The sequence below is a fragment of the Histoplasma capsulatum genome (assembly GCF_000150115.1).
Source record: "Histoplasma capsulatum G186AR genomic scaffold supercont2.6, whole genome shotgun sequence".
Lineage (NCBI taxonomy): Eukaryota > Fungi > Ascomycota > Eurotiomycetes > Onygenales > Ajellomycetaceae > Histoplasma > Histoplasma capsulatum.
In genome coordinates this window covers 15708-42657 of record NW_025544806.1, presented here as the reverse complement: position 1 = coordinate 42657, position 26950 = coordinate 15708, and the positions used below count along the sequence as shown (strand labels likewise).

Below are 26950 nucleotides of genomic sequence, written 5' to 3'. Positions count from 1 at the left end.
CTCGATCGCTGTACTTTTGAGAGCAAGTGCATTTGAAATTGATATTCAATCATTCATATGTTGAGTACTCTTACAAAAAAAAAAAAAAAAAAAGCAGCTAAATAAACAATAACACGTCCAAGGATTTCTGCAAAAGTAGAGAGTTGATAACCGAAAACTAACACTGGTCGTTAACTTCTTTGCCGCGCCCCCACCCCCCCCTTTTTTTTCCAAATAAAGAAAGGAAGAGTAAGAATAAGGTGCGACGTAATGTGCCCTTAACAAAATCTCTTCAGTTGAAAATGCTATAAATGTGATCCATTTTGACGGTCCTTGATTCTTCTCTTCCCACACGCAAGCATCTTATCTTACTCAATCATGTCAATATCATCATCCAGAGCAGCAGATGCAGGGGCAGCAGAAGAAGATGTTATCGCAGCAGTTCCGCTGCCGTTGCCATTGGGCGCGGCAGTGGTGCCCCAGTAATCCTCCATCTCCTGGTCCAGCTCTTCCTGCGTCTTTTTTGGTCTCCTGTTTCCTTCTCGTCGGCCCGACTCTGCCGCATTGCCATTTCGCTCTTGGCTGCCTCTCGCATCCCCCCGCCGGCGCCTTCCGCCATCGCCCCTTCGCCTTGGCGACCGTTGGCCCGGGACGTAGCGATCGATGTGGTCCGGCGGAGGCTTAGAGACATCGCTTCTGCGGAACCGTCCGCCACCACGACCTGTGGTGACGTCTGCGCTTTCACTCGCTTCCGGGCTGAGACTCCGACTATTTCTGGTGCGGGGCTTTTCAGTTCGGTCAAATAGGCTGCCTTTTGGCTTTTCAACGAAGTCAAAGGGATTTCGCCCAGCGGATCTGCCTGGGGTGGCCGATATCATCGTGAGAGTGATCGGTTGCCCTTTCGCGTTCGCGCCATCGAACTCGCGGATGGCGTTTTGAGCATCCACTAAACGTTTATACGTCACAAACGCAATTCCCTCTGAACGGCCAGCGCGGTCGTACCGCAGGGAAAGTGCGCTAATTGGACCGATGCGAGTAAAAAGATCCTTTTACACAATCAGAACTGGTTCGTGGTTGGCAATTCAATTCCGATGAGTTATCATGAAAATACCTCCAAATCATCTTCTGTTAAGTCGTAGTGCAGGTTGGAGACGCGAAGTTTGGCACCGGTTTGGGGTCTAAGGAGCAGTTTTAGTAAAATTTCGTCCATGTTTGGTTCGATCCACTGAGAATCGGGTAGAACATACTGTTCGGGTTCTGGAGAATAGCGGTCGAGACGACGGGCTCGGCTGTCACGATACGAGGGACGAGCTGGAGGATGCATAAGGAATCAAGGCCATGTATTACAATGATTGAATGAACGCACTGTTTCTGTCATCTTCGAACTTATCATGAACCCAGTCACTTTGTCGACGTTAGAACAAGAAATTAAGACGAGAGGAAGCGTGAAAAAGCGTCCTACAGATCCAGGTTGGCACGCTCTGTTCTAAAAGGCTGTTGTTCAAGAATAATAAGGGAGGTCAGCTGAAGGTCATCTAGATGATGTGGCCAACACCTGATGGCTTGGGAGGAAAACGAGCAAGCTTTGAGCGTGCCCAGGCCTTGGTTTAGGTGTGCCTTTACGGAACGGCTAGAGGGTGCGAGAGGAGAAAGAAGAAGACCTAAAATGAAGCCAGTTAACCTCTAGCTACTTCTTGTAGGTGTTGGAGCGATTAAACGAGAGACCTTTTTGACACCATCTCGAGGCGCATTGCCCCGTCGAGGACGGGTTCGAGATCGGCCACGGTTTGAGGACTGTGCAAAGATGTTAATTATGAGATGGTGCATATGACGCTATCTAGGACGCGTTTCTTCATGCTAAACAGGATCAGCTTGGAGGATCTAATTAAAAACTTACGGGCCGTTCCGCTATAATCTCATCCAAGCTTCGGTCCATGACAGGAGATGAAAAAGGTGGGCGCAATAGTAAAACGGAGGTGGGGCTAAGCAATTATAGCAAGGCTATATTGGAGGGTGAGGTTTATTGTGCATAGGCTAACGTAGTGGAAATCCTAATGGCTTTGATGTAAAGCGGCCGTACCGATCAACGGTAAAAGGTACAATGTGTTGATGTAGGAGATTGTTCCGTCGCCTGCTGCCAGATCAAGACCGTGAAGGCGGCCAGCTGCGGCAAAATATTATGTGGCGTGTCATGATGTAAGCAACTCCGTTGTCACTTTCATTTGAAAGGAAAGGAATAACTGATGAGAAAGTCTTTATGCATATAATAATTTTATTAAAAGATATTCCTTTCGGCTAAGATAAACCCTAAAATATACTCTTGCCTTACACCGTGAGGATACACCTCTCCGGGCCTCTGCTCATGAATAGTATGATAAATGTGGTGAAGCGACACGAATTGGAGAACTCTCGTAACTTCGTTCTCTACAAAGGAACACGCTGAATAACTGCCAGCTAGCTGCATACATGAATCATTTTCTAAAATCGCTCTGCTGGTTACAGGATGCTGGGGAATTTGAATAGAAGGAAGCGGGAAACGACAAAGTAATTAAATTTATAAAATTAAATAAGGAGAAGAAATCATCGCCTCAGATACACATCTACATCCACATAGCAGCGCGCGTAGATGAGTCCCTAAGATAAATATTATTTGGAACGTTTCTGTCCTTTCGTAGCAAAACTATATCTAGTCATATTAAATAACATTTCTCTTCTTCTTTCCGTGTTTAGCCATGCGGGAAGAAAGGAAAATGACCAACTCGATGCCTGTCTCTGATAGCTTTGCTTGCTTGCTTACTATGCACCCATTTTCGTTTCTGCGTATGCTGCATTTTTGTCTATCTCCATAGTCCGTAAGGCTCCCGGCAGGCCTTCCATAATTTGATGGTCCCATCCTCGCTGCCTGTGCCATACAGCTTCCCATCTGGAGAGTAGCTTATGGACCATATTGGTCCATGATGACCTTTCTGTACTTCTGCAAATGATGAATGTCAATAAAATAATGCTCCTGGGGTTCGGAAGTAGGTAATTTACGGAAATATAGACGTTTGGATAAAGAGAAAAAACCTACCAAGCTCCTCGTTGGTTTCCAAATCGTACACCCGCGCCCATGTGTCTCCCACGGATCCCGTCACAAACCTTCCAGTTTGATTATTCACAGCAACACTTGCAACTTCATATTTAAAGTCCACTTTTCTATACAAACGGCCAGGACTAGTCCCTTCAAAGAAGTAGGCAGATTTCCCCGCAGCGACACTTAAGATCCCTGGGTCGTTAGGCGAGGTGGAGAGCGCGTTCAGCTCGCAGCTCCCAATCGTACCATCGACAGTGTGCTCCACGAAAGGAAGACGAGAACGGAGATCCCACCATCTGATTTTTCGATCTTCACAGGCCGTTGTGATAATGTTGTGATCTTGGTTCCAGATGATGGATTTTATAGTACCTCCATGTACCCCTGGGCCGATTTCGAAGCTTGTCATGGGTGTTGATGCCGATCCACCACCATTCACTCCACTGCCTCCAGTTGGCCCGTACGGTGAAGTTGGAGATGGAGAGCTGCTCGTTCCGCTTTGCGAAAGATCGAAAATGCGAAGCTTCTTCTCCATTCCGCCAGTTGCGAGTATTTGAGGGTTAGCCTGCATAGGGAATGCGACGGCACGAACGATATGGCCATGTTGGAGAGTGTGCAAGCACTCTCCTGTGTGCGTATCCCAAACTTTCCTATGAGCAAAATTCAAGTAAGCCCCCAGCTCGAATGCTGATGTGTTGCAGGAGCAGGCAAACGAACGCAGAGAAATCAGCAGCAGCAGTCGCTGCTATTGTCGCGTCCGACGAAAGGCGAGCCTGCCATACTGCGCCTTTATGGCCCATGAATGTGCCAATCCTATTTCACTATTAGCAATTGCGCGACCTCCTAAGGCACTTAAAATGAAACTGACCAGTCCCCAGTTACTCCATCTCTGAGCATCGGATTATTATCTGAAAAAAAGTGTTCAGTTTAAGCAGATTTATGACTCCCCAGAGTCACACAGAAAGTACCTTTACATGCTGAAATCAGGTAGTATTGACCGTCCTCCACCAGGGAAGAAAAGCTTAGGTGGGTAACAGGGCGAGAATGTCCATGGCAAGTCAGAGGGACAACCTTAGATGATTCTATAGGTCAATTTCGCTATTAGATCCTGACAACTGTGACTGCTAGGTCATCTTGCGCCACAAGTGGTTAAGGCAGTTGACTGCTAAGATGGAGTTGCAAACCGCGATATTACGCGAAGCGAGAAAGAAGCTTACCAGACGCCATTTATGGCAATAAAACGACAATGGGATAATAAAGGAAAATTGATGATGAGGCGGGAAATAGATACAATAAAAGGATCTGAATGGGATTCCGTAGGAAGGAGTTGAAAGTTACTCTGCCTGGGAAACTTCAAAAAGACAGGATGGGATCTTGCGAAAAGACCAAAAGATGGAGACGTCTTGCGACAGATGAAAAACTATAGTCCCGAGATTTCTTTTTAATGATAAACTGGGGAAGAGAAAAAATCATCAGATTCGTTACGGCGTTCCAGTCGTAAAAATGGCAGGCGGTAGAGGCGGCGTTAGCGGGCCCAAGAGTAAAAAGAGGGAGCAGGCGGGCAGGGAAAGACGGTAATAAGCGATGAAACAGCGGAACGAAGGAAAGAAGAAGAACTAAGAAAGGGTAGAAGGAAAGGGGGGAGAGGTTCGGGGTCTGCTGAGGCCGGGCTGGTTGTCTTCTGCCAAAGATGGTGCACGTTGAAGTTGGGCAACCCTGGTGAGCAAGCATTGCAGGATCTGATAGCAGGATGGGGGCTTCGCACATCGCCGCTTGGCCGCGTTGGGACTAGTTCGACGCACTAGCTGCCGATGCAGTAACGCGCCTCACCACCTGATTTCTATATCTCAACCTTGGTTTTTTCCCCGCCGAGATCTGCGATATCAAAACCTCACCGGCTGCATGCTTTGCTTGTAAATAGTAGTACTAGTATACATGTATAACTAGTACAGGCGCATCCTGCCAACAAGAGTCAACAGGCCGAATGAAACTGCGGGGACTATCTAATCCTCGGATCATGCAAGGCCTGGATTCAAACCGGCATGCAATCGCCGCACTGCGAATAAAAATATAGCGTGCTGCGTATTCTTGGAACCAGACACTGCACTCCGCAATCTCATTGATACTAGTACTTTTTGGCATCAGATGTCTCATTTCCTCGATATATTAGCATTGTATCAAAATGGTTTCTTTTGCTTTGGCCATTCATGCCAGAAATATTATCGCGGGGCCTTACGTGCTGGCGACCTTATTTCCTTTCTCGGATACTATCTGCACCATTTCCGTTCTCAGATTCTTTGCTGGTGGGGTGGATTAACTGGGCGCTGAGCGACCTCAGAACTCTGGAACTCATGTTGGATGTTGGACTTAGCAAGTTTGGAAGGGTCTGGACGAGACTTTCCGTCCTCGTATCTCTTCGTACATTAGCATCCGGATTTACAGCTAAATGTTATTCTCATTCACAATGTAATTTTTTGATTGTATTATGAGAAACAAACCCGCGCTCAGTTTGCCAGCTTCATGGAAATATGGTTATCAAGTCGGTTTGCTGTAGTTTAGTAAGCATTGTTCACATCCAAGATTCCCCCACCAGCGGGGACTTGTGGAGCAGTGTTCCATCACTAACTCCAACCAAAGTTCTGTTCTCTTGAAGCTCCAACACCAGAATCCTAGAGAATAGTGACAGCGAAATTCAGTCAAACGAATAGTGGTTCCAACGTTCTGAGGCACAACCTCAATGCCGGACTTCAAGATCTCGGCTGCTTTGGAGGGCCACACCGATGATGTAAGTGCTAACCTTTCATACCTCAATCGATGGCCCTTTCGAATGGGAAGCTAATAATACTTTACACAAAGGTTCGCGCTGTGGCCTTTCCCAACCCCGACACTGTCTTGTCTGCTTCCCGGGATGCGACCGTCCGTGTGTGGAAACTCACCTCTACTCCACCTCCGTTATATGACTATACGATATCTTCTCACGGGTCCGCTTTCATAAACTCCTTAGCATACTATCCTCCATCCTCCGACCATCCCGATGGCTTGATATTCTCTGGTGGCCAAGATACCATTATTGAAGCGCGCGAGCCCGGGAAACCTGCTGATGCAAATGCAACTGCCATGCTCCTTGGTCATTCTCACAATGTATGCTCTATAGATGTCTGTCCTGAAGGCAAATGGGTAGTGAGCGGGAGTTGGGATTCCTCCGCAAAGTTATGGAAAATTGGGAAGTGGGAATGTGAAGTCACATTTGAAGGTCACCAAGGAAGCGTCTGGGCGGTGCTGGCTTTTGACCAAAACACTATAGTAACTGGTATGGGCGGTTTCTATAAGCAGTACATCTTGATGTATCAGATGGATTCAGACTGACTATATTTAGGATGTGCTGACCAAAAAATCCGCATTTATAGCTTGTCGGGGCAACTATTGCGAAGTATGAGGGCAGGTGACGTTGTTCGTGCCCTCTGCAAACTCCCCCCAAACCACCAGTCGGGCTGCCAAATAGCGTCGGCGAGCAACGACGGCATTATACGATTATGGACCCTCCAAGGTCTACAAGTCGCAGAACTCTGTGGTCATGAAAGTTTCATCTATGCATTAGCCACTCTACCCTCGGGAGAAATCGTTAGCTCAGGAGAGGACCGGACCGTCAGGATATGGAGTGGCGATCGGTGTATACAGACAATTACACACCCAGCAATATCTGTCTGGAGTATTGCAGTATGTCAAGAAACTGGTGACATTGTTAGTGGGGCTAGCGATAGAGTTACTCGAGTTTTCAGTAGAGCTCAGGAGCGATACGCAGATCAATCAGTTATCGCGCTGTTTGAAAATTCCGTCAAGGAATCATCTATCCCTCAGCAGCAGGTTGGAAATATCAATAAGGAGAAGTTGCCAGGCCCAGAGTTTTTGAAGCAAAAATTAGGGACAAAAGAGGGCCAAGTTCAAATGATTCGCCAGGATGACGGGAGTGTCACTGCCCACACTTGGGCAACAGCCACGAGGGAATGGATATCTGTGGGAACTGTCGTTGACTCCGCAGCCAGCAGTGGTAGAAAAGTGGAATATCTTGGGCAAGACTACGACTATGTTTTCGATGTCGACATTGAGGATGGGAAGCCTCCCCTGAAACTTCCGTATAACCTCTCGCAAAACCCGTACGAAGCAGCTACCAAATTTATACAAAATAATGAATTACCGATGGGATATCTGGACCAGGTTGCTAATTTCATCACTACAAATACACAGGGAGCTTCCATTGGCTCTTCAACAACACAAAGCCAGGGTCCACCGCCGCCAGGAGCGGACCCGTGGGGCGAAGAGAAAAGATATCGGCCTGGGGATGGATCATCAAACAACGCTTCATCCTTTCCAGCAACTCGCCCGAAAGTCTTACCTCAAACATCATACCTTGCTATAAAAACCGCGAATATCAAAACCATTCAGAAGAAGGTCCAAGAATTGAACGAGCAACTCGTTAGCTCTGGATCGAAGGACATCTCGCTAAGCCCTTCTGAAGTGGAGACTGTCATAGGCCTTTGCAATCAGTTGGATCAGACCCCCCCGTTGAAAGAATCGCCTCAAGTCGAATTCGGAATCCCCCTGACCGCCAAGATAGCAACTACGTGGCCCATTGCTAACCGGCTTCCCGGTCTTGATCTACTTCGTCTACTCGCTGCTGCAACGCCTGCGGCAGCCTCAACAGACTACGGTGGTTCCGACCTGATTTCAGCACTTATCTCTAGCGGCGTGTTCAAGCCTCCCCTCAACGTCAATAATGCAATGCTAGCAATTCGGACTTTTGCAAATTTATTCGAAACCGATGCTGGCCGGGCACTAGCAATTAGCAAATTTAGCGACATCATGACGCAAGTTGGGTCTTTGGCGAATGCTGGGGGGACACCAAATCGCAATTTAACCATCGCCATTGCGACCCTATACATTAACTTTTCCGTCTTCGTTACAAGTGACGGGAGAGCTTCGAGTCCGGAATCTGCAGAGAAGGCTCTTTTACTCCTCGATGAATTAGGCAAACTTCTAATAAAGGAAAAAGACTCTGAAGCTATATATCGCGTCCTTGTTGCGTTGGGTACTCTGGTTACAGCACTCGGGGAAGAAGTGAAGACTGCCGCGAAAGAAATATATGATATCAACAAGGCACTATCTAAAGTTATCAGTGGTGGATTTGGGAGGGAACCGAGGGTCAAAAGCGTTGTTAATGAAATCAGAAGTGCACTCGAGTAAACAGACACCGTTTTCTTACTAGAGGAGGTTTTCCCCCCTTTCATACCCCAACGTCCTCCTAGCCCGGTTTCAACTGCAATATTGTAGAATTTTTTTTTTTTTTTTTAATTTTATATCTGTGTTTATCACATTTCGTACCACGATAATAGATGCTAGCAGAAGCAACAAGCTATTTCAAAGGGATGATGATGTATAATACCTACTCCCCGTAAAGCTATTTCATGCCTTTATAATTTCCCTTCCCCATTAACATCCACCTCAACAATCTGCTCTACCCCGGGATATTCAGGGATATCCAAGCCATACCTCTCCACAACACCCTTGGTCAAAAACCTGCCTCCCAAAAAGTGCCTCCCCTTAAACCATTTAACCAAAGGCTTCGCAGCTGTCAAGCTGATCAGCGTTTGCGGCATAAATTTTGCTCCGGGTCCTTCCTTCGGTGGGCCAGCTTCTATATCCCATGAGCTAGGGGCATCCACACTCAGGACGGGTACCTGGGTTTCCTCCATGAGGGAGATTACTTTGGGGAACGGGTCCCGAAGCGGTCCCGAGAAGGAGAACCCGAAGATTGCGTCGATTACCAAATCGCTAGTTTGGAGGGAACCTAGAAAGTCGCTTGTGAATGGGACCGAGAGGTTGTGAAGTTGGGTTTTCAGGCGCTATTTATTGTGGTTTCCCAGGTTAGGTATTTCTAGAGGTATTGGGCAATGCGCGGGAATCACCGTATGTTGTAGAATTACAAACCTCGTATAATTCATTCTTGCCTTGTTTCGGGTAATATACAGTTGGTTTATATCCGTAGTGTGCAAGATGACGAGCGGCAACAAGCCCATCACCCCCTGCGCGAATTACAAATCGTCCGTCAGTTTTATACCGCAGACTGCCAATGCGATTGCACTGCTATCAAGATCTTGAGATAGAGTATTCGAAACAATCCAGCTCAAATTCCGTACCGTTATTTCCCGGGCCACAGGCTACGAGAACATTCCTTCCTTTGGATGGAGGATGAACTCGATAAACTTCCGTCCAATAAACGTAACTAGTCAGCCATTCAGAGCCAGACCCTGGACATAAATACGAGAAATTCTCAGTTGGACATAAAGCCATACCAGCCTGTGATACAGACAGCCCCGCCAGCTCCATTAATTGATCGAGGGAGAAACCTCCTTCATTCATGAGGTCCCTGTCAAGAGACGCCGCATCTTTTGCGTTGATGGTCTATGGGCCAATATCAGATATAATATATCTTTCAAGGAGGGAGACAGAGCCAGAAGTATAGATAATATATACGAACTCTGAGCGTCATGGCTGTGAGATTTCTATATCGTCGGAAATGGGTCAGTAATCCACCACCTCGTTGGATTCGGTACATGTAAAGTATTAGATAGTAAGGAAGTTGTAGGTAATTTGTAGGTAAATTGTCGCCCCGCAGTTTTCAGAGGCTCCTAATATAGATGCTAGAGAATGAATTGTTCATGACCTGCTTGCTCATGCTCTTGTTCTACAGCGTACGGAACTGGAGTTGAGATGACGTCGTTTGGGGGTAAGGTTGCTGATGTAATGATTTTTCCACATTGGATGGATCACATTGCTCGCTCTCCCTATATATCTCTCCATGATGTATGAAAGATGGTTCTGTGTTTGCTGATGCTCTGGAAGACACCTCATTTCGGAGACTGCTCACTGCCGTGATAGCTACGAGTACTGACCCATTCAATTGACTAATCTGTAAATAGGGGTTTTATATAATTGCTCAAATATTAAACGAAAAATGGCCAAAATAAGCAACCTAAGATCCCCATTAGCCTAAACACGTCCAATTCATCAGCAATTACACATTAATTATCATTTATCGCAAAAATATCCAGGGTCTGGCGAGAATCCTGTCTCTTGCGTTGTTGAATGCTGGTGGTTGGTGTGTAGTCATATTTATTCGCGTTATTATTTCTCCGTATCCGCCAAAATATCCTAGAGCCCTTGAACTTTACCGCCGATGCAATCCCGCATTCCAACCCGTCGCCGGACTTTTCGATGCTCACTATCCTCCTTTATAATGGTCGTCAAAATTCGTTTATCCCGTTTCGGGAACCGTCACCAACCCTTCTACAACATTGTCGTGGCGCAAGCGCGGTATGTGAAGGCTAAAATCGCATCCCATCCCCGTAGCCCAGCACACAGCTCTTCCTAATCCGCTGATTTCAACTTGGTCTCCTCTCTCCTGAAGATGCAGATTTGGGACGGGAGAAGAGCTCATGGGCTGAGATGTGGGAATGTTTGACTAACCTTGTTTTTCGTGCTTTGTGATGCAGGTCAGCGCGAGACTCAAAGCCCCTGGAAGTTATCGGAACCTACAGCCCCATTCCCAAGATACCAACCGGCCTTTCGGAAACGGAAGCCAAGATAGCAAAACCCTTCAAAGATATTGCGCTTGATAGGTCGCGGACGAAATACTGGCTGGGTGTTGGTGCACAACCGAGTGAACCTGTGTGGAGATTACTGAGCTTGGTATGTCCTACGTCGTGGTTTCTCTGAAAGTGTTCGATTATTTTGATCCTCTGCATAATCCCCCAGTGGCAGTGCTAGGCTGGACTGTGGAGAATTCTGGATGCAGAGGTAGTGTTAGCAACCTGATTTCTGGGTTGGCCTTGTTTGAGACCGACCTCAGCCTTTCATTTTACTTTCCATTTCAATGTTGAATCACAGCAGATTACGTGCGGATTTCTAATACATCGTGCATAATAGGTTGGGCTCGTTGAACCTCGACTCGGCAAAATGCGGACAAAAAATACGGCGGAAAAGGCTATACAATGATGAATAACCTCCCCCGTGTCTTGAACAAAACATTTATGCCTGTAGCAGCCAGGCTGGATTGAAGCCTTTGCTCTACTAGCTCGCCAAGCAATCGGAGAGCTAGAAAAATGGAATTGCCCAACAGCAATATTTATGCGCAATAGATGGCTGGGTACAAAGTTTAGATTCCTCCTCCTCTCTTACAGCATACACGCATGTACCAAGCATACATTTTCTCGAGAGGGTAATTTTCATCATTGTACGGCGTTGAGGCCTCTTTTATATTAGCTCTCTTGGTTTCGGGTATCCTTTTTATATGTGTATATAGAAAGTTGGATTATTGAATTCAATTGTATGATAGATGGATAGTTATGCTAGGTGGGGGATATTCATGTAGAAAGAAGGCTGTGTCATTCATTAAGATAAATTGTAACGCAAAAAAATGGCAAAAACAGAAACAGGAACTGTTATTGAAACAGCTATATCCAAATAGTTGTGGATAGAAGTGCAGGAATAATGCACGTAGCTTTAGATTCAATATCAGATGAGCACCAGGCAAGGAGAAACGATAAAGGAAAATATATAGAATATAGGGAAATAACTGATATACCCCTTCAGAAACAGGTTTGGTATTAGTTTGTCATATTGAAATTTCCAGGGAAAGTTGGGAGGTCAGAGCACTGAAGTACGGCATACCCAATTAGAGAGGGCGATTAGAAACGAGTAGAGCGCCCGAACTGGATGGCAAAATCGTTAAATGCTTGGAGTGATTATTTAACGGATGGCGTTAACCGGGACAAGCGGATTCTAGTTATTATCCTCACATTTCGGTTAAAGCTGTGTCTCTAATGCGGTTTTTTGAAACGTGGGTTCTGTTTTGTAGAAGACAGAATGATTGAATATTCCGTAGGTTCACTCTCTCGCTCGGTATGGGAAACTAAAGACCAGACTTTCAAAACTAATTCGCTGCGTAAATGGGAAAATGGAAATGAGGATTCCCCTAATGGTTATCAAATTTAATATTGTTGCGGTTGATTAGGTGCGGTAAACCCTGGGCTTGGTGGCCGGAACCCTGCTCCCGTGCTGCCGTCCTTGAGCAAAGGAGCATCCATATTTGTTGTGTTTGCGTCTCCAAATTTGGACATCATCACCGGATCCTTTGCTCTGGGAACGGGACCATCAACGGCAATCCTCTTAAACCCAACGCTACTGTTCCATTGCTTTGAAGGCCCTTGAGGGTCAGCTTGGTTGGGGTATACAAAGCTGGCCATTATGCGACCAGCAGAGGTATAGAAAAGATACTTTCGCATCCTGGACGGCCTTGCACGGCCGAACACGCACAGAAGGCATGTTGCGGATGCGATCACAACGGTGAAAACTAGTGCGAGGATGGCAGGAATAGCGAATTTCAAATTGTACTTGACAACTCTTCGGAAAATGACCACTGGAACTTCGCGTAGGTTATTGTCTTCCGGTCGAGTCGAGCTCTGATCATCACGTTTAACAATACTCTGTCGATCTTGAGAAAACCAGCCTTTGGTTCCTACAACTGCGTTCGCGGCAACGTCTGTCCAAACTAAGTTGATGATCCTTGCTGTGGTGTTTGCTTTTTCGGACAATTCCTGCCATTTTGAATACATAGCAAGGTTTGTTGCCCCAGAATAATCGCTTACTCCGGATGGTGGGCTTGTGCTTATATCGTAAGCCGTTTGGAATCCGCCAGTATGGAAATACATACCCGGTAGATTTGAGTATCCAACTGGCGAAGTACCAAAACGTCCCGCGTATCCGGGCAGCCATAAATATTCCTTTTGAAGGACCGAAAGATCATCTCTTCCCTTATTTTGATCCGATACCAGACCCCACAGAGGCAAAACTTCATCCAAAATCTCTTCAGAACGCTCAACACCCCAAAGCGGTTTGTCGGTATCCTTTGCATAAGTCTTGTCGCGGATACTGCGAATTGCAAGGCTGTTAAGTCCATCCGTGCCGTTGAATCGGAAGTCGACCGTCTTTATCACAGCACGGGCCGCGGACGCACAACTATACATAGGCACAGTCCAGGTGGAGCCCGGTTCAAAAACGAGGGAACGTGATCCATCGCTTCGTCTCGCAGCTCCAAATGCCATCCCACATACTACACCAATATTCGTAATATTTGCATAGTCAAGGCCACCGGCTCCCTGACACAGAACCTCTACGAAATTGTTAGCAGTCTTATCGCTGTTCGTTGAGAATGGACGGAAATAGCGTACCTATGGAGGTAAAGTTGCTTGTGGTAATATCGAAAGGGTTAGGGTAATCATCACCTGAACCCGTACTATTAAATGTGGAATTAAAGCCAGCGATAGATAGCGATAGATAGCTGCCCCAGTTTTGGTCCGTAAGGAATCTGTCAGCTTTTGCCCCTATGTTTCCTTCCAAAGTGAATGTCTTGTTGATTGCCGAGTTCATATAGGAAAATGGTTCTAAATCCTTAGTTCTTGGATTAGAAACGTTGAGGTAGATCATAGTGAGCGCATTGTTGAGGAACGCGGCCTTGTACGCCCTCCCGTAGAAATCAGGATCGGCCTGGCTGTTGAGTCGGTCGTATTCAGGATAAGTGGTATTGAGATTTACAAATCCTCCACGATCGGTAAGCACTAGATCCTCGATAGTGCTAGGACCACTGAGACCAATTCTGAAATCCATTGTTAAATTAGTATCGATACACACTGTATGGGGTTCAACAAAGAGCAGATCTTCCGACCACTCGCTGCCATGAGGTAGCGGTGATGGAGTAGTATGATTTCGAAACCCAATGCCACCGTTTTTGGTATCGACGATGAGGCCTTCCACCTTATCATACGCATTATTCAGAGCCAGAACACCCGCCTGTCGGTATTCTCCGACTAAGAACTTGGAACCGTTGTTGACAATATCTTCTGATCTGATTCCATATGACCGCCATTCAATATCGAAAATGCTAGAAACAGTGGGTGACAGGGACTTCAGCCCACTCTGGAACGTTTCCATGACTTTAGGCGGGATTCGCGCATCGTAGCCGTATGGCAAGTATTGCGTACCATTTCGACGATTTTCGATGACAACGTCTGAGCCAGGACAAGTAGTGCGTCCAATTTTGCCACAAAAACGGTTAAACCCAAGGTCACTCCTTGGAGGTGTTCCAAATCCAAACGGAGATTGGTCCTCGGAATATTGAAACGGTTCCAAAGATGTTGCATGATCAGGAACAATAGCATCATACAGGCCTAAAGGAGTGACAATTGCTGCAATGGCAACAACTCCAAGGACCAGAGGTCTCATCAGCGCTTCAAATTGAACAACTCTGCTCACAGGGCCAGAGGTTACGGTGTCCGCACGGACAAAGGTCGGCCAATACGTCGAATGTAAAGCGCGGGCTACTTGAGTCCTACTCGCGTGGATGAGCATCTGCTGCAAGGCAGGGTTATCTGGTGCCGAGAAGCCTTACCATGTTGCGGCCGTATTTTCATCTCGCAAAAGGCCACTTAAAATGAGAGAAGTTGCCGTTGGAATAAAACGCTGAACTGGTAACAAGTCAGTTAGGAGGAGATTCAGAAGGGGATAGAGGCTGCTTGGCCCATTGGTAGCAAATACTTACTAATAAAAATTCCAGCAGCGATGATTCCAGACACATAACCAATTGTCAGCTCCCCCATTTTCGAGATTGGTTTTTGGGACAAGCAAGAAAATCAGAATATCAAGAGGAAATCGCGTTATCCAGTGAACGCAAGAAAAGATAAAAGAGGGGCTGAAGAGAGCAAAAAGGAAACGAGTGACTTGGGCTCCAGGTGCTTTATGAAGAGTTACTCGATCAAACGAATGGATGCATGGTAACACGCTTCGCGTCAAGGGAAAGACTGGCTCCTTCACAGAAAGTGAAGAGGGGGTAGATGTTTGACAAGGGCAAAGACGAGATGGATGAAGAGCTGGGTGGCTTGATATTTATTAGTGTGAATTAAGGTGGCCCAAATCTCGTATTTTGGCGTCCTCCTTAATTTTAGCTCCAATCGACCCCCGGAAATGTGCTTGATTGTCGACGAACGTGAACAAAGACGGCACCACTCCGACGCTTGTCAGAGGTGAAGAAATTCTCATCCCCGTCAGCAATGCACAGCACCGACTGTTCTCCAGAATACGTTTCTCGTGTTGATTGGATCTCAACCTTTCAACTCACGGGTCTGTCGATTCATCCCACGCTCTTCTGATGCTACCCTCTGCATCTCCACCATCTTCAACAAAGGCAACAGTCTTTCTGCCTAACCGAGCCAACGTGGGCCAGAAGAAGAAAGAAAGGGAATTCAAAAATGGAGCATGTGTCAGATGCCTGCGTCCGCTGCTCAGCGCCGAATGTCATTGCAAGCCATACCTTGTTACCATTACTTAGATTTCAGGATTTGTTAGAAGAGCATTGGTTTGGGTGTAGTGGCCTTCTCATAATGTGAACTCGCGAAGACTTCATAGAATTTCTTTGGTGGAGGGAGGAGGAAAACAAAAATTTCGTCGAAACCGTTCATCATAGACATCCATCCCCCTTGTCGTTGTCCCGTATCCTGTTCAGCTGGAGTCGCTTCAAAGAAAAAAAGTCCTTCAGCGATGAGGCTCAGCTCTTTGTGTCCAGTGCTTGGGCCAGATGATTCTCCCCAGAACTTCCCGAGCGAACCAAGGAGAATACGAGAATGATTCACAGGATTGGGAGCACTTCTGGTGCGGTCTGTCCATCACAGCCCACTTATCCCGAATCAAGCGCAGAATACTCCGTAGCGTGTCAGAGATCCAGGACGCTAGACCCCAATAGAGCCTTCCGCTGTGTGATCTTGTGGGTTTCTTTTTTTTTTGAGGCTTCGTTGGAGGTTCTGATCGGCATCCCAGGGGAAGCGAGGCGGCTCTGCGATTGACGTCCAAAATCTCGGGTGGGAGAGAACTAGCTTGATCAAATACGGAATAGCGGCTTGGTAGGGTCCACTTGGCCGTGGTTTCTCAGCCGAACACGGACAGTCGCAAATTTCCCGATCGGTGCGTGATATGCGCTGGTTGACAGGTCATTTTTGATTTTGGCTTCTCCTGTGATGCCATATTTCCTCTACGCAATCCTCTTTATCTTGTATCATGCCAGCCCATCTGGGCAGCGATAATTGTCACCAAAGGTGCCAACAGACTATTCTCCTTGACACTGCTCAACTCACCAAGATCATCATCTTCTCATTCCTTTCCCTTACCCTGCAGCGTTGGGCATGTCAATTGGGTGATGGTCAAGGGATTCCCACCTTTCAGATACTTTGTTCCGATGTATCAAGTTCCCTCTCATATGTATTTTCTATGCCCACGGTTCTGTGATGCACTTAGTTTCGTATCATAGATCAAGGCATGAAAATTATCCAGCCAAACTTCCTACTGATTAGTCTCACACATTAGCACAAGAAGCTCTCTTATATTTACATGTTGAATCGTTGCGTTAAGCAATGGCCTTATATATGCTGTCTTTGTTTATATCTCATATGGTAAACATCTGATGCTTCCTTATTTCCCATTCGGGACGGATCATCACATCCCTTAAAATCAGATATATCACGCCTTGCGTGGATTCAAGGATGTTCTAGAGCACTCGTAAACGATTTGATGAATGGCGTTTCTTTCTGCAGAGCAGCCTGTCGTTTGTTATAGGACCAAGTGACATAATTATTCTATTCTACCCATATTTCTCTCCGTCTGCTGGTGCTCTACTGAAGGCTTGAAACATTTTTACTTAGCATTTCCAATAATAACAGACGACAGCATTGGTACGGACTATTCTGGACGCCCTGAAAAGCCGATTGGCAACATTGACCATTCTCAAGTGAAGGTAGTTTACCGCATGTGTAGATATCTCCACATTTTTCCTACCTTCCTTTGAAAGGAAGAAAACTGCCGTTGAGTGCAAGATATGTCTAAATGCAAACTTGCCATGTTCTGAAATATTCCATTTTGGCGCTGCAACCAGACAACTATCCACTGAATTGTACGGAGTTACAGTTGACCTTGATGACGAACATCCATTTTCCAGAAGTCTGCGTGGAACAACCCTGGGGCCAATTCTGTCATTGCTATTTGGTTCTCCAGCGAGACAGAAAAGGATCATCCGTCATATGAAATCTCCGGACGGCGACATCAGCCGTACATGGTCGACCAAAACAAAGTTCTCTCCACACAGAATGAATTTGTCGCAATACATCAGACGCGCGACTTCTCTCGTCGTCCGCTCGATCAATATCCACACTCATACTCACAAGCATTCGGGAAAATTCTTCGTGACCCCTGACACCCGATCAGATGCCAACAAATCCCGCTCGCGCTGGCCCCAGCATTCTTGCAGATGAGGGAATCGAGGGCCCACTGGCCCACTCGCCCATCGAATCCGTAACGTGCAATCCTATTTCTGCCCAGGGCTTCCTATTACGGACTAGTGTCCCGCAGTATGTTAGAACAGCATTTTCAATAATGTGCCAGGAACGCGCCATGAGTTCACAAGCCTTTCCACACTCTGCCTGCACACGATGCTGTGCGGCATCGGACGGCGTAGATCTTGATTAACGGCCAATGATTAACCGACATGACCGTCAACCTTGCGGCTAAATGTTCAATAAATCAAAGCTTGGGGAAGTTTGGTTGAGGAAATCGGTCCGGGGCTTAGGGCTGTTCCTAGGCACCCCGATGCATTGGTTCTGGGTTCATCTTTTGCTGGAGCTGTGGGCCCCCTTATTTCTGCTCCAGCTGAGCCGCTGAGGACGTGGCCACCCCAGTCACGACAGTCCATCATTGGCGGGCCTTGGGAGGTGATTTGTTGACAAAAATGATGATCAACTTCTTTTTCTTCTCTCCCTCCAACCACATGAGGCCATGCCGTTGAGACAAGAAAAAATGTGCTTTACTACGTAAAGTTGACATATAAAATTTGGCGGCGAATGAGGGGACGAAAAGCTCGATTTGATATCTTCGATTTTGCTCTTCTTGTTCATTTTTTTTTTCGCGCTGAATGGCGTCCCACCTCCTCTGCTGGGTTGGACATGGCCTTCGTAACAACTTTTTTTTTTCTCCGAACGCAAAACTTCTCACACAGACACGCTTGCTGATTGGCCATATTTCTCGGTTCTTGCAGATTTAGTTGGGGAAAAGTAGAGGCCTAACGAGACTAAGGCGCGTTTCAATATTTTGTCACAGCATTCTAGCCCTTTTCCATTAAGCTGATTGTTCCTCTCTTGCAAGGATTTGGCTCTTTTTGGGTTAGTTGTTGTGGCCGTTAGAAAGTTTTTTTGACTCCCCAGGTACCGGGGGATGTTGAACTGTCCATCAAAAATTTGCCACAGAGCTCAGCCAGAGTAGCCGTTTTTGATCTACCCAGCGAAGCTTCCACTAGACATTTTGCAAATGGGGAAAAATCAAAAAGTTGGCCCTCAGTTACCTACCAATCACGCATATGACAGTTACCGTCGGGATTAATTCAGGTTTCAAGGATCGTCACTTGCCCGTGGACGGTTCGTGTTTTTCCGGATTATTGGGCCAGAACAATCCACTTCCCCTCAGAAGCTTGGATGGCCCAACTTGATTGGAAGAACGACATGTGCATGTGTGCATCGATTAATATCAAGTCCACCGTGATCAAGCTTGATATGAAAATAAAGTGGGAAGCTGCAAGGTAAGCGCATTTTTAGGAGAGAAAAGGGGGGGTTTTGGAATTGGGTACGCGTTGCTACTTTCTTTTCAGCTGTTTGACTTTTCACGATTCGTTTGTTGAGGTCATCGGGGTTTAAATTTAAAATCAACGAGGCCTGTATGATCCCCAAAAACTTCCGTTATCAGATCAAGCGTTTGAGTGGGCTTGTAACTTTATCTCTCTCGATCGTTCGCGCTATGCCCATGTTGTAAGGGATAATGTCCATCATACAGGAAAAGAAAGAAAAAGTTGATAACTCCAAGATAAAAAGGTTCGCGTCTGTTCCAGGTAACTGAGATGGTGCATACTTGGGACTTAGAAAACTCTCGAAGCGAGATCCATTAAGTATTTTGATAATAAAATTTAAATTTTTTCTGGGAGCGCACACAAACTTTAACCAAAAAATGCGATGCGACTATCCTGCACATTTCTGCAACAACGGCAGAGTGGTTTCGAACTTACGATGGTGAACATGAGCAGCGACGAGTATCTGGGCCTCAGGAACAGAGCCAGCACTTTGGTCTGTGTCTTTGATCACTAGATGCAACAACCTTCTGCCCTAAGACCCTTCCCTAAACGGCCCCCAATCGGCCCCCAAACTCCAGGCTTCACCCGCCCAAGGGTAAACCTAACCGCTTAACGTCCCATTGCCACTAACTGCTCCGGCCAGCGTAGCATCACCGCCAACATTGCCCACAGTCCTTCTCTTCCTGTCCTCTCCACAACCTCAACAGCCTATCCAAACCATCTCCACCATCCATCCATCTGTTCATCTCCCTATCTCCTTATCTCCTTATCTCCTCGTCTCCTCGTCTCCTCGTCTCTTCATTTCTTCGTCTCTCCATATCTCTCGCACTCGCACCCGAACTCGCTCTCTCTCCTTCTCCTTCTCCCCATCTCCATTGCGAGGTCGCCAGTTTCTCCTCCATCGTCCTTCGCTTCATCCCCTCCTCCTACCAGTCCGTCCAATTTCCGTACCCTCCATCACCTCGCCCCTTTAGATCGACCACTGAGCCATCGCTCCAGCCAACCACAGTCGCTGCGCTGCCAACCCTGCACTCTAGCGGCGCAGAAGACTGGCGACTGCACCCAGACAGACACTTCCAATCACACTAGCTAGTCTTAGCTGAAGCAGCCAAGCAACAGCCTGCCCTGTCGTCTGTTCTGTGCTCCCCGTCCAGTCGTCACTGTACCTTTCTCCGGCCTTTTCGAGCTCGTCTCTTGCTCGTCGCCTCCAAGCTTGCGCGACTCCAGCAGAACCGACCATCGCCTCTCCCGAATCATCAAACAAGCCCATGAAAAAAATCTTCCGGCGCACCTTATCACTATTCCGCGATTCTACCAATAACGCCCGAAAAAATCAACACTTCGCGCATCTTTATTTCGACCTATTGGAGATCCCTCTCGTAGAAACCCGTTCTTCTTCTGGCCCTGGGCCAACCTTGGAACCCTTGTTAGTAACTATTTCTTATTTCCTTTCATCTTCAAACCTGACCTTACTCTGTCCGTTTTTACCATCGATTCTCTGGGCTACGCAAAGTTTTTCTCCCATCTTCTTGACTGCTTTAGCCTTCAATCGCGGGTCATATTTTCCTGTTTCTATTGTTCTTGTTGCGCCGTTATTCTTGCGCCCATCCTATCTCATCCATCGCCCTGGGCCCCTCTCTACTTCAAAAAGAAAGGCCAAAAAAAGAGTGATAGGGCCCCTGCACAACCTTTTGTCAGGGTAATCCCCCAATCTTCGTCGCTCTATGCCGTCTCGCCCTCGATTCAATGTTGAGTTCGAAGCCTTAGATCGTGGCATCTTTCCTTGCCTTTCCGTTCTACAGTTTGCTTCCGGTTTTATCCTCATTGCGTCGCTCTATTAATTTGGCTAATTTCTTTGCGTGCCCAACACATCGCGATTGTATCTCACCTTACCCGTACCTCAACATCCTACAATTCCATTTTGTTCAATCCACCACTCGTTCCCATCGCCATTTTTCGTGTTATAGAACTAACATTTGCAGAACGCGCTGCTTTGCTTAGATCAGCCTCTTCCTCAAGCGATGCACATAAATTCATAGCTTATTTTGTCACACGAATCCCACGCTAACGGGCCTTCCATCTCCTTTTCGCGTCGACTCTAGCCTTCGATCCTCCTCGAAGGGATTTTTTAAGCGTCACAGCTTCTAACCATCACATCATACTCCTACTGTTTGGCAGCCGTGCTTGAGACTATCGACTCTACGCGACCCGCGAGGCTTTCGCGAGGATCGTTCCAAGCGATAAAAAGGGAGGATTCGACTTCCCTTTGCGCCAATACGTATCTTACCTAAAAACTTCTTTATATCGACTATGAGCAACGGTCAGTTGAACCAACCCGGCGCAATGTTCAATAGGCCCACGCTGAAGCGCAACGGGTCCAGTTCCGCCGCGATTTCCCACCTTCCAGTTTCCACACCTAACGGCACATCAAGCATACACAACACAAACATACCCGAGCCGTTTTCCCCTGTATCATCTCAACCACCTGCCTCCGCTTCCGCAGCCTTTAATACCATGCTTCCACCGATAGGCCAACCCTCATTGCGTCATGCAGAGATGGATGCTGCTGGGAATGGCATACCAAACATGAACGGCTTGAATGGAACGTATCCCACAAAGAACGTTAATGGCGGCACTGTTTCTGTCCTTTTGCGACGATTGGCGCCGAAATACAGCAACGAATTACTACATGGTCTACTTACATTTTCCCAACACTTAGTCGATTATGCCTTCGTTCCTAACGAACACCCCGAAGACGGCCAGTGTCGCTCTGCGATCGCGCGATTTGAAACGAGAGCTGCAGCAGAGGAAGTTCGAAACGCCCTCCATGGTAAACTCAACAGCACGGGTGAAGCCAATATGATTGTTGAAATTCTTAACACCCCTCCAGCCTCACTGGTGCGCCGCAATACAATCGATCATGCGTCAACTCGTACCCTGTCAAATTCTACATCCCAAATCAGTGCTCCGTCGGTCTTAACGCGCCAGGCGTCGCTCTTTAATGGTGCTTTCCAGGCGTTCGAGAGAGCAGGGAATCATGAGCTTCCAGCGCCAGAAGGGAATTCCCAACTCACATCTATATTTTCCCCTCAGTCGCCTATCGAAAATTCAGTCAATGACCGCTCTTACGGGTCTGGCAAGATGATGATCAAACAGGATCCGGACGAAGATACCGGTGACTTGCTGAATGACCCTGTTGGGTATGCGCGGAATTGCCCTTCTAATCCGGCAGCTTTACAGCGACGCTTGACCAACCCGCCAGTCCCGCTATCACATTTTGCCAACCTCTCGTTATCAACAAATGTTAGCAACCCAATGCAGCAATTGAGTGGCGCTCGATCAAACACGAATATTGGAACTCCCACCAGTACAATACCGCCCGGCCTTTCATCCACGATGGTACCAAATCCGGGATACATGCATGCTTCTCAGTACCATCGGGTAAATTACCCACCCGTCAATCCGGCCGATCAAAACCCTCCTTGCAATACTTTATACGTGGGCAATCTCCCACATGATACCTCAGAAGACGAGCTGAAGGCTTTGTTTACCAAACAGCGTGGATACAAGCGACTCTGCTTCCGGAATAAGCAGAACGGACCTATGTGCTTCGTTGAATTCGAAGACATTTCTTTTGCGACTAAAGCCCTGCACGAGCTGTACGGATATCAACTTTCCAACAGTGTCAAAGGCGGCATTCGTCTTAGTTTCTCTAAAAACCCGCTTGGGGTTCGCCCAGGGCCTCCCCCCGGGATGAACGCAACACCCAATACTAATGCTGGGAAAACAGCAAATGGCACAGGAATGCCACTTTTCGCGACTGCGAACACCTTCCCACCTGGATTGGGCATCCCTCCTGGTTTTGCAAATGCAAACAATTCAATCAATCCTATGGCTGGCATCAACAACAACTCTGCGGCCAACAACGCCTTTAATGGGCACTCAACGCCGGGACTCGGAATGAACCCTGGCGCTATTGGAACATCGCGTTCGCAAACTCTTAATGGTGGACCCGTTGGTGGAATGGCAGGTCCAAATATGGCAAACATGAACGTCACTGCTTTTGCTGATTTCATGGGCCGATAGATCACCGCATATAAAACGCATCTATATAATGTTTTGCATGTGTGATGAGTACCGGAGCGTCTGGCGTTTTGGAACACTGGACTCTACATGTTAGACCGTCATGCTAGGCTGGCCTTTGCCCCTGTTGATGTTTTCGTCCATGTCTTCCCCCCCTCTTTTTTTACATTTCCTTTACCATTATCAGATTATCGTATTTATTGTTCTTCCGTTAATTCCCACTTTTGTTTTATATTTGCATCGATATTTCTTGTTTGTCCCCTTGCTATATTTTGTCATTTTTTCTCGGGGTAATTTGACCACTGCATGGAATCTTGAAGGAAAAGCGGCTATATTTTTTGTTCGGGATTAGCGAGAAAATGCATACTGTTCTGGCGCATTTTGCTTGTGCGCACTTGGGTTCTACTAGAACTCGGGAGGACTCATTCTCGTTCTTATTTCCCCTTTTTTCCGTATCCCATTTCCCATTTTACTTTTATCTCCCATCCTTTGCGTCTACGTCGCACTACCAACATCATTGCCTCCTTGTGTCCATTTGACCCCTGCCTGTTTTCCGCTTCCCAACTTGTTCTTTCCTACGTCTGCTTCATTTATTTTACTTGTTTCTTCTGAATTGTGTTCCCCAATTTACACGTACTCTCTTCTTTCCACCCATCATTTGAAGCGTGTCGACATAATTTTTTTGTGGGGTATTTTTCTTTCACTCTTCCCTGCATATATATTTTGTGTTCCCTTCGTCCTCCTTTCACTTCCCTCTAAAGAAAAGAAAAAGGAAAAAGGAAAAGAACCATTTTGATCGATATGCCCATTTGCAAAGCAATCATGATAAGGCGTACGTATTAAACGATTGTTTTAAGTCCGTTTATTGGCTTGGGAAAATGGGTGTCTGCAGGAATGTCTAAAGGAATGTTTGATGCGGAAACATTTTTCGTGGTGGATTCATGGATATTTTCTTTCCTTTTCGTACACCCATTTTTTCCATTTTCCTATCATCCCTTGATATTGTTGCTAAAAATTTCTCTGCAATGGTTCGGTGTCTTTTATCTCACATTTTTGCCGGTTAATTTTGTGACCATATCTGTCCCTATCTGTCCAGTTGTATTCCCCTACGGCACTTGTTGTTTTTATCTTTCTTTTCTTTTTCCTTTTTATTTGTGTGCGTGTGAGTGTGTAAGTTGCTATTTACGCCTCTCCTGCTGGCGGGCATCCCATTTTATTTATCCTTGTCCCATTCATCTTACCTAGCTTCTTTTTATAATACTTTTGAGAAATCGTTATTATACAATCTTTTCCCCCAAACCCTTGCTCACAAATCCCCTTTTTAAGGATTTTCTATACTCGCACCAGTCGCGCCTCTTCATCTTCAATTTTTAAATTCTCGTTTTTGCCGCTGCCCTTCTCTTCATGGAGTCAAGTACTCGCCAGCGGCTTGGTTATTGTATCGTCTCTCCTAGACAAGCGATTTTCCCTCTTAAAGGAAATGGAGTGAGGTACAGAGACCTGTTGGATTGTTGATTTCTCCTTCCATTTTTTTTATCTTCGTGTTCATAAATTATGGATCCAGACTACTTATATTTTCAACTTCCCCGCATAGCTAGGCTTTCTGGCGAAAAATCTATACAGAGATAGGATACATGAAACGTTCTACAGCTACTGTTTTACTCCCATTTATCTGACCATCTTCGGCCTCTCCTTAATCAATTTGTGCGTCAAATTTTTGTGACTTGGGATTTGGCCGAATTTGGCATTAGGCCGCTAACGGAGTCACGCTAGTCCACGTGACGTTCGGACTTCGAAGCAGAAGAAAAAAAAATTGCTGGAACAATTTTTCCCAGACGAAGCTTCTGTCCAACATCGCTGCAACCTGAACTTACAGCCAGCCAAAATGCTCTCTTAATTCCCCCTCTCTCGTCTTCATTGTTGTAGACCGCTCTCTTCAACCCCCCTTGACCTCTCTCCTCAACAGTCACATTGACATATCGATCACAACCAAGATGCCTCCTCGGCTGGGGTTACTACGACGGCTTTCTCACAGCCTCGTATCCAATCCCTCGCCCTCTCAATCACAAGCCTCATTGTCACTCCCCTTCAGAACCCCCGCATCCACATCCTCTAACACCACCTGCCAATGCCGACTACAACATGGCGCTGCAGCTTCCCAAGCCCCGGCCGAGCCCCAAAACGACAAAGAAGAAGAAAAGCGACGAAAAGTCCACCTGTGGCTAAAAGGCCCGGGCTCAGTCTTTAAAGACCCAAAACCGGGCAGCACGAACTACATCAACGCCTACAGCAATCAGGGCGTGCTCATCCGTTCCAAGGAGGGCGGCAAAGACACTGATGCGGAGACGCTGGAAGACCTCAGACCATTCCCGCTTAATCCGACGTTTGTGAGCGAGTCGGTGCTCAGTGAGGATTTAAGGAATGAGATCCATAGACAGGTTGTCGAGTATGGCAAGTCGCCCAGGGAAGTTAGTGTTATGCATGGGGTGGATTTGAAAAGAGTGGCGGCTGTGGTGAGGTTGGTGGAGCTGGAGAAGAAATGGGTTGCAGAGGTATGTATTATTTTTATTATTATTGTTATTCACTTTCATTCTGTTGGTTTCACCCTATTTGCACCATTATTCCCGGAGTTTCCTACTCCTTCATATCTTGTCATGATGAGCAAACAAATTCGATTAGTCTTGAAGACTCCTAAATTCCCATTCTGGAGGATGTTTACTTCAAATTTAAATTACAACTCTCTGAATCAAACCCTTCAATTATCTACAATTTTGTGGAGCGTCCTGGCTATAGCCTGTTGGAGCAATTGGAATGCAGCCTTCCTAACAACCAACGCAATAGAACAAACCTCGAGCGATCCCATACGCTCGCGCCGTACACCAAATGATCCCCACTACACCATTAAAGAAATATCCCGAGCGGCCTATTCCCCACGAATCCATAAACGATCTCCCCGTCCACCGACTCACAGAGGCTCAAATTTTCTACCCTGTCTCTGAATCCCGGCAATTCACCCGTGTCGACGCGGGACGCGTCTTCTCTGCTGCACCCGCCCTCCCCCACGCCGCCGCCAACACACCACATAATACCCCCGAAGCCATCGAAAAAACAACGTGCAACCCGCACATGATTGAAAAAGTCGGCAAACCAAACGACGAGGAAGAAGTGCTTCAACCCGCAGACTACCGCATCCCACACCCTCACCTTGTCGCCTTCGCACACGACCGGTTCCAGAAACCCGGCGAGTTCCGCGAGCACAAGAAACGCTTCGCGGAACGGATTGAGCGGGAGACGGTAGCGCTGAGGAAACGGCAGGAGGCTGCAAAGGCAAGGGAAGAGGCGAGGATAACCCGAGTCCAACCGGAGGGAAGCCGCTTCGAGTTCCGCTTCAGAGATGCGGTGGTATCCCGCGAGACGACGGGGAAGGATGGCCGTGGAACAACTGCTCCTGGTCGCCGGTATGGTGTGCCTAATTACGAGCGGAAGAGAGGCACGATCAAGATACCCACTAAAGTGGAGGTGTAATATAATAAAGAAGTCTTTCTTCCTCCTTCTTCTTCCTGTATTCGGGAATTCTGAGCAAGTATTGTCTATCAGATCTTCAATTGCCTGTACATACAAAATTGTGTGTACTGTATTAAATCATTGTGCGCCCCCTTTGCGCTGTACAATACCTTTTGTGCTCCCTTTTTCCATTCCTTTCTTTCTTTTTTTTTTTTTTTTTCGTATTGGTATTGGTATTGGCGCCTGTTTCGCAAGCTGATTAGGCTTTTGTATTATGATATATTATTTACTATGCATCCATCAAGGACACACACGCACGGAATCCAAGAGGATGATTGATGATTGATGATGATGATGACCTGGCGACACTTCCCTACTATGTACCGTACCGCCCAATATCGATTTCTCCCTCAGTTAAATATTGCCAATTGTGTTGCCATGTGTGACAAAGTATAATGTTTAAACATTGTATATATACGTATAGATATATAGATTTATATATTGACTTTTTTGGGGGGGGGTTTCGTTTTCCTTCCTTTTTGTTG

The 26950-nt window shown here is 46.7% G+C and overlaps 10 protein-coding genes across 10 annotated transcripts; 4 read left to right on the top strand and 6 right to left on the bottom strand.

The window, feature by feature from the left end:
- Positions 1 to 28: 28 nt before the first annotated feature.
- Positions 29 to 1915, bottom strand: HCBG_04710 (RNA binding domain-containing protein; the record flags this gene model as incomplete). Its single annotated transcript, XM_045431759.1, has 7 exons — positions 29 to 1025; positions 1091 to 1157; positions 1227 to 1290; positions 1346 to 1383; positions 1442 to 1640; positions 1671 to 1773; positions 1877 to 1915. The coding sequence occupies 7 exons, from the start codon at positions 1913 to 1915 to the stop codon at positions 348 to 350; spliced, it is 1188 nt and encodes a 395-aa protein (XP_045286971.1).
- A 645-nt stretch (positions 1916 to 2560) lies between these two features.
- HCBG_04709 (WD domain-containing protein) lies at positions 2561 to 4427 on the bottom strand (the record flags this gene model as incomplete). Its single annotated transcript, XM_045431758.1, has 6 exons — positions 2561 to 2953; positions 3050 to 3699; positions 3767 to 3862; positions 3918 to 3957; positions 4018 to 4131; positions 4267 to 4427. The coding sequence occupies 6 exons, from the start codon at positions 4274 to 4276 to the stop codon at positions 2817 to 2819; spliced, it is 1047 nt and encodes a 348-aa protein (XP_045286970.1).
- Positions 4428 to 5786: 1359 nt separating this feature from the next.
- HCBG_04708 (uncharacterized protein) lies at positions 5787 to 8290 on the top strand (the record flags this gene model as incomplete). Its single annotated transcript, XM_045431757.1, has 3 exons — positions 5787 to 5834; positions 5906 to 6359; positions 6426 to 8290. The coding sequence occupies 3 exons, from the start codon at positions 5787 to 5789 to the stop codon at positions 8288 to 8290; spliced, it is 2367 nt and encodes a 788-aa protein (XP_045286969.1).
- A 176-nt stretch (positions 8291 to 8466) lies between these two features.
- Positions 8467 to 9720, bottom strand: HCBG_04707 (AI-BP family protein; the record flags this gene model as incomplete). Its single annotated transcript, XM_045431756.1, has 5 exons — positions 8467 to 8949; positions 9035 to 9129; positions 9244 to 9309; positions 9400 to 9508; positions 9585 to 9720. The coding sequence occupies 5 exons, from the start codon at positions 9594 to 9596 to the stop codon at positions 8518 to 8520; spliced, it is 714 nt and encodes a 237-aa protein (XP_045286968.1).
- Positions 9721 to 10343: 623 nt separating this feature from the next.
- On the top strand, positions 10344 to 12140 carry HCBG_04706 (37S ribosomal protein S16; the record flags this gene model as incomplete). Its single annotated transcript, XM_045431755.1, has 3 exons — positions 10344 to 10420; positions 10600 to 10795; positions 11033 to 12140. The coding sequence occupies 3 exons, from the start codon at positions 10344 to 10346 to the stop codon at positions 11099 to 11101; spliced, it is 342 nt and encodes a 113-aa protein (XP_045286967.1).
- Positions 12097 to 14760, bottom strand: HCBG_04705 (uncharacterized protein; the record flags this gene model as incomplete). The annotated part of the gene is made up of 4 exons (XM_045431754.1): positions 12097 to 13277; positions 13336 to 14492; positions 14553 to 14628; positions 14703 to 14760. The coding sequence occupies 4 exons, from the start codon at positions 14758 to 14760 to the stop codon at positions 12097 to 12099; spliced, it is 2472 nt and encodes an 823-aa protein (XP_045286966.1).
- Positions 14761 to 15501: 741 nt separating this feature from the next.
- Positions 15502 to 16337, bottom strand: HCBG_04704 (uncharacterized protein; the record flags this gene model as incomplete). Its single annotated transcript, XM_045431753.1, has 2 exons — positions 15502 to 15805; positions 16321 to 16337. The coding sequence occupies 2 exons, from the start codon at positions 16335 to 16337 to the stop codon at positions 15502 to 15504; spliced, it is 321 nt and encodes a 106-aa protein (XP_045286965.1).
- Positions 16338 to 19851: 3514 nt separating this feature from the next.
- Positions 19852 to 20343, bottom strand: HCBG_04703 (uncharacterized protein; the record flags this gene model as incomplete). The annotated part of the gene is made up of 2 exons (XM_045431752.1): positions 19852 to 20129; positions 20292 to 20343. 2 exons carry the CDS (start codon positions 20341 to 20343, stop codon positions 19852 to 19854), a joined length of 330 nt encoding a protein of 109 aa, XP_045286964.1.
- Positions 20344 to 21128: 785 nt separating this feature from the next.
- On the top strand, positions 21129 to 22904 carry HCBG_04702 (RNA binding protein; the record flags this gene model as incomplete). The annotated part of the gene is made up of 1 exon (XM_045431751.1): positions 21129 to 22904. The coding sequence occupies one exon, from the start codon at positions 21129 to 21131 to the stop codon at positions 22902 to 22904; it is 1776 nt and encodes a 591-aa protein (XP_045286963.1).
- A 1888-nt stretch (positions 22905 to 24792) lies between these two features.
- HCBG_04701 (uncharacterized protein) lies at positions 24793 to 26426 on the top strand (the record flags this gene model as incomplete). Its single annotated transcript, XM_045431750.1, has 2 exons — positions 24793 to 25453; positions 25743 to 26426. The coding sequence occupies 2 exons, from the start codon at positions 24896 to 24898 to the stop codon at positions 26424 to 26426; spliced, it is 1242 nt and encodes a 413-aa protein (XP_045286962.1).
- Positions 26427 to 26950: the final 524 nt, after the last annotated feature.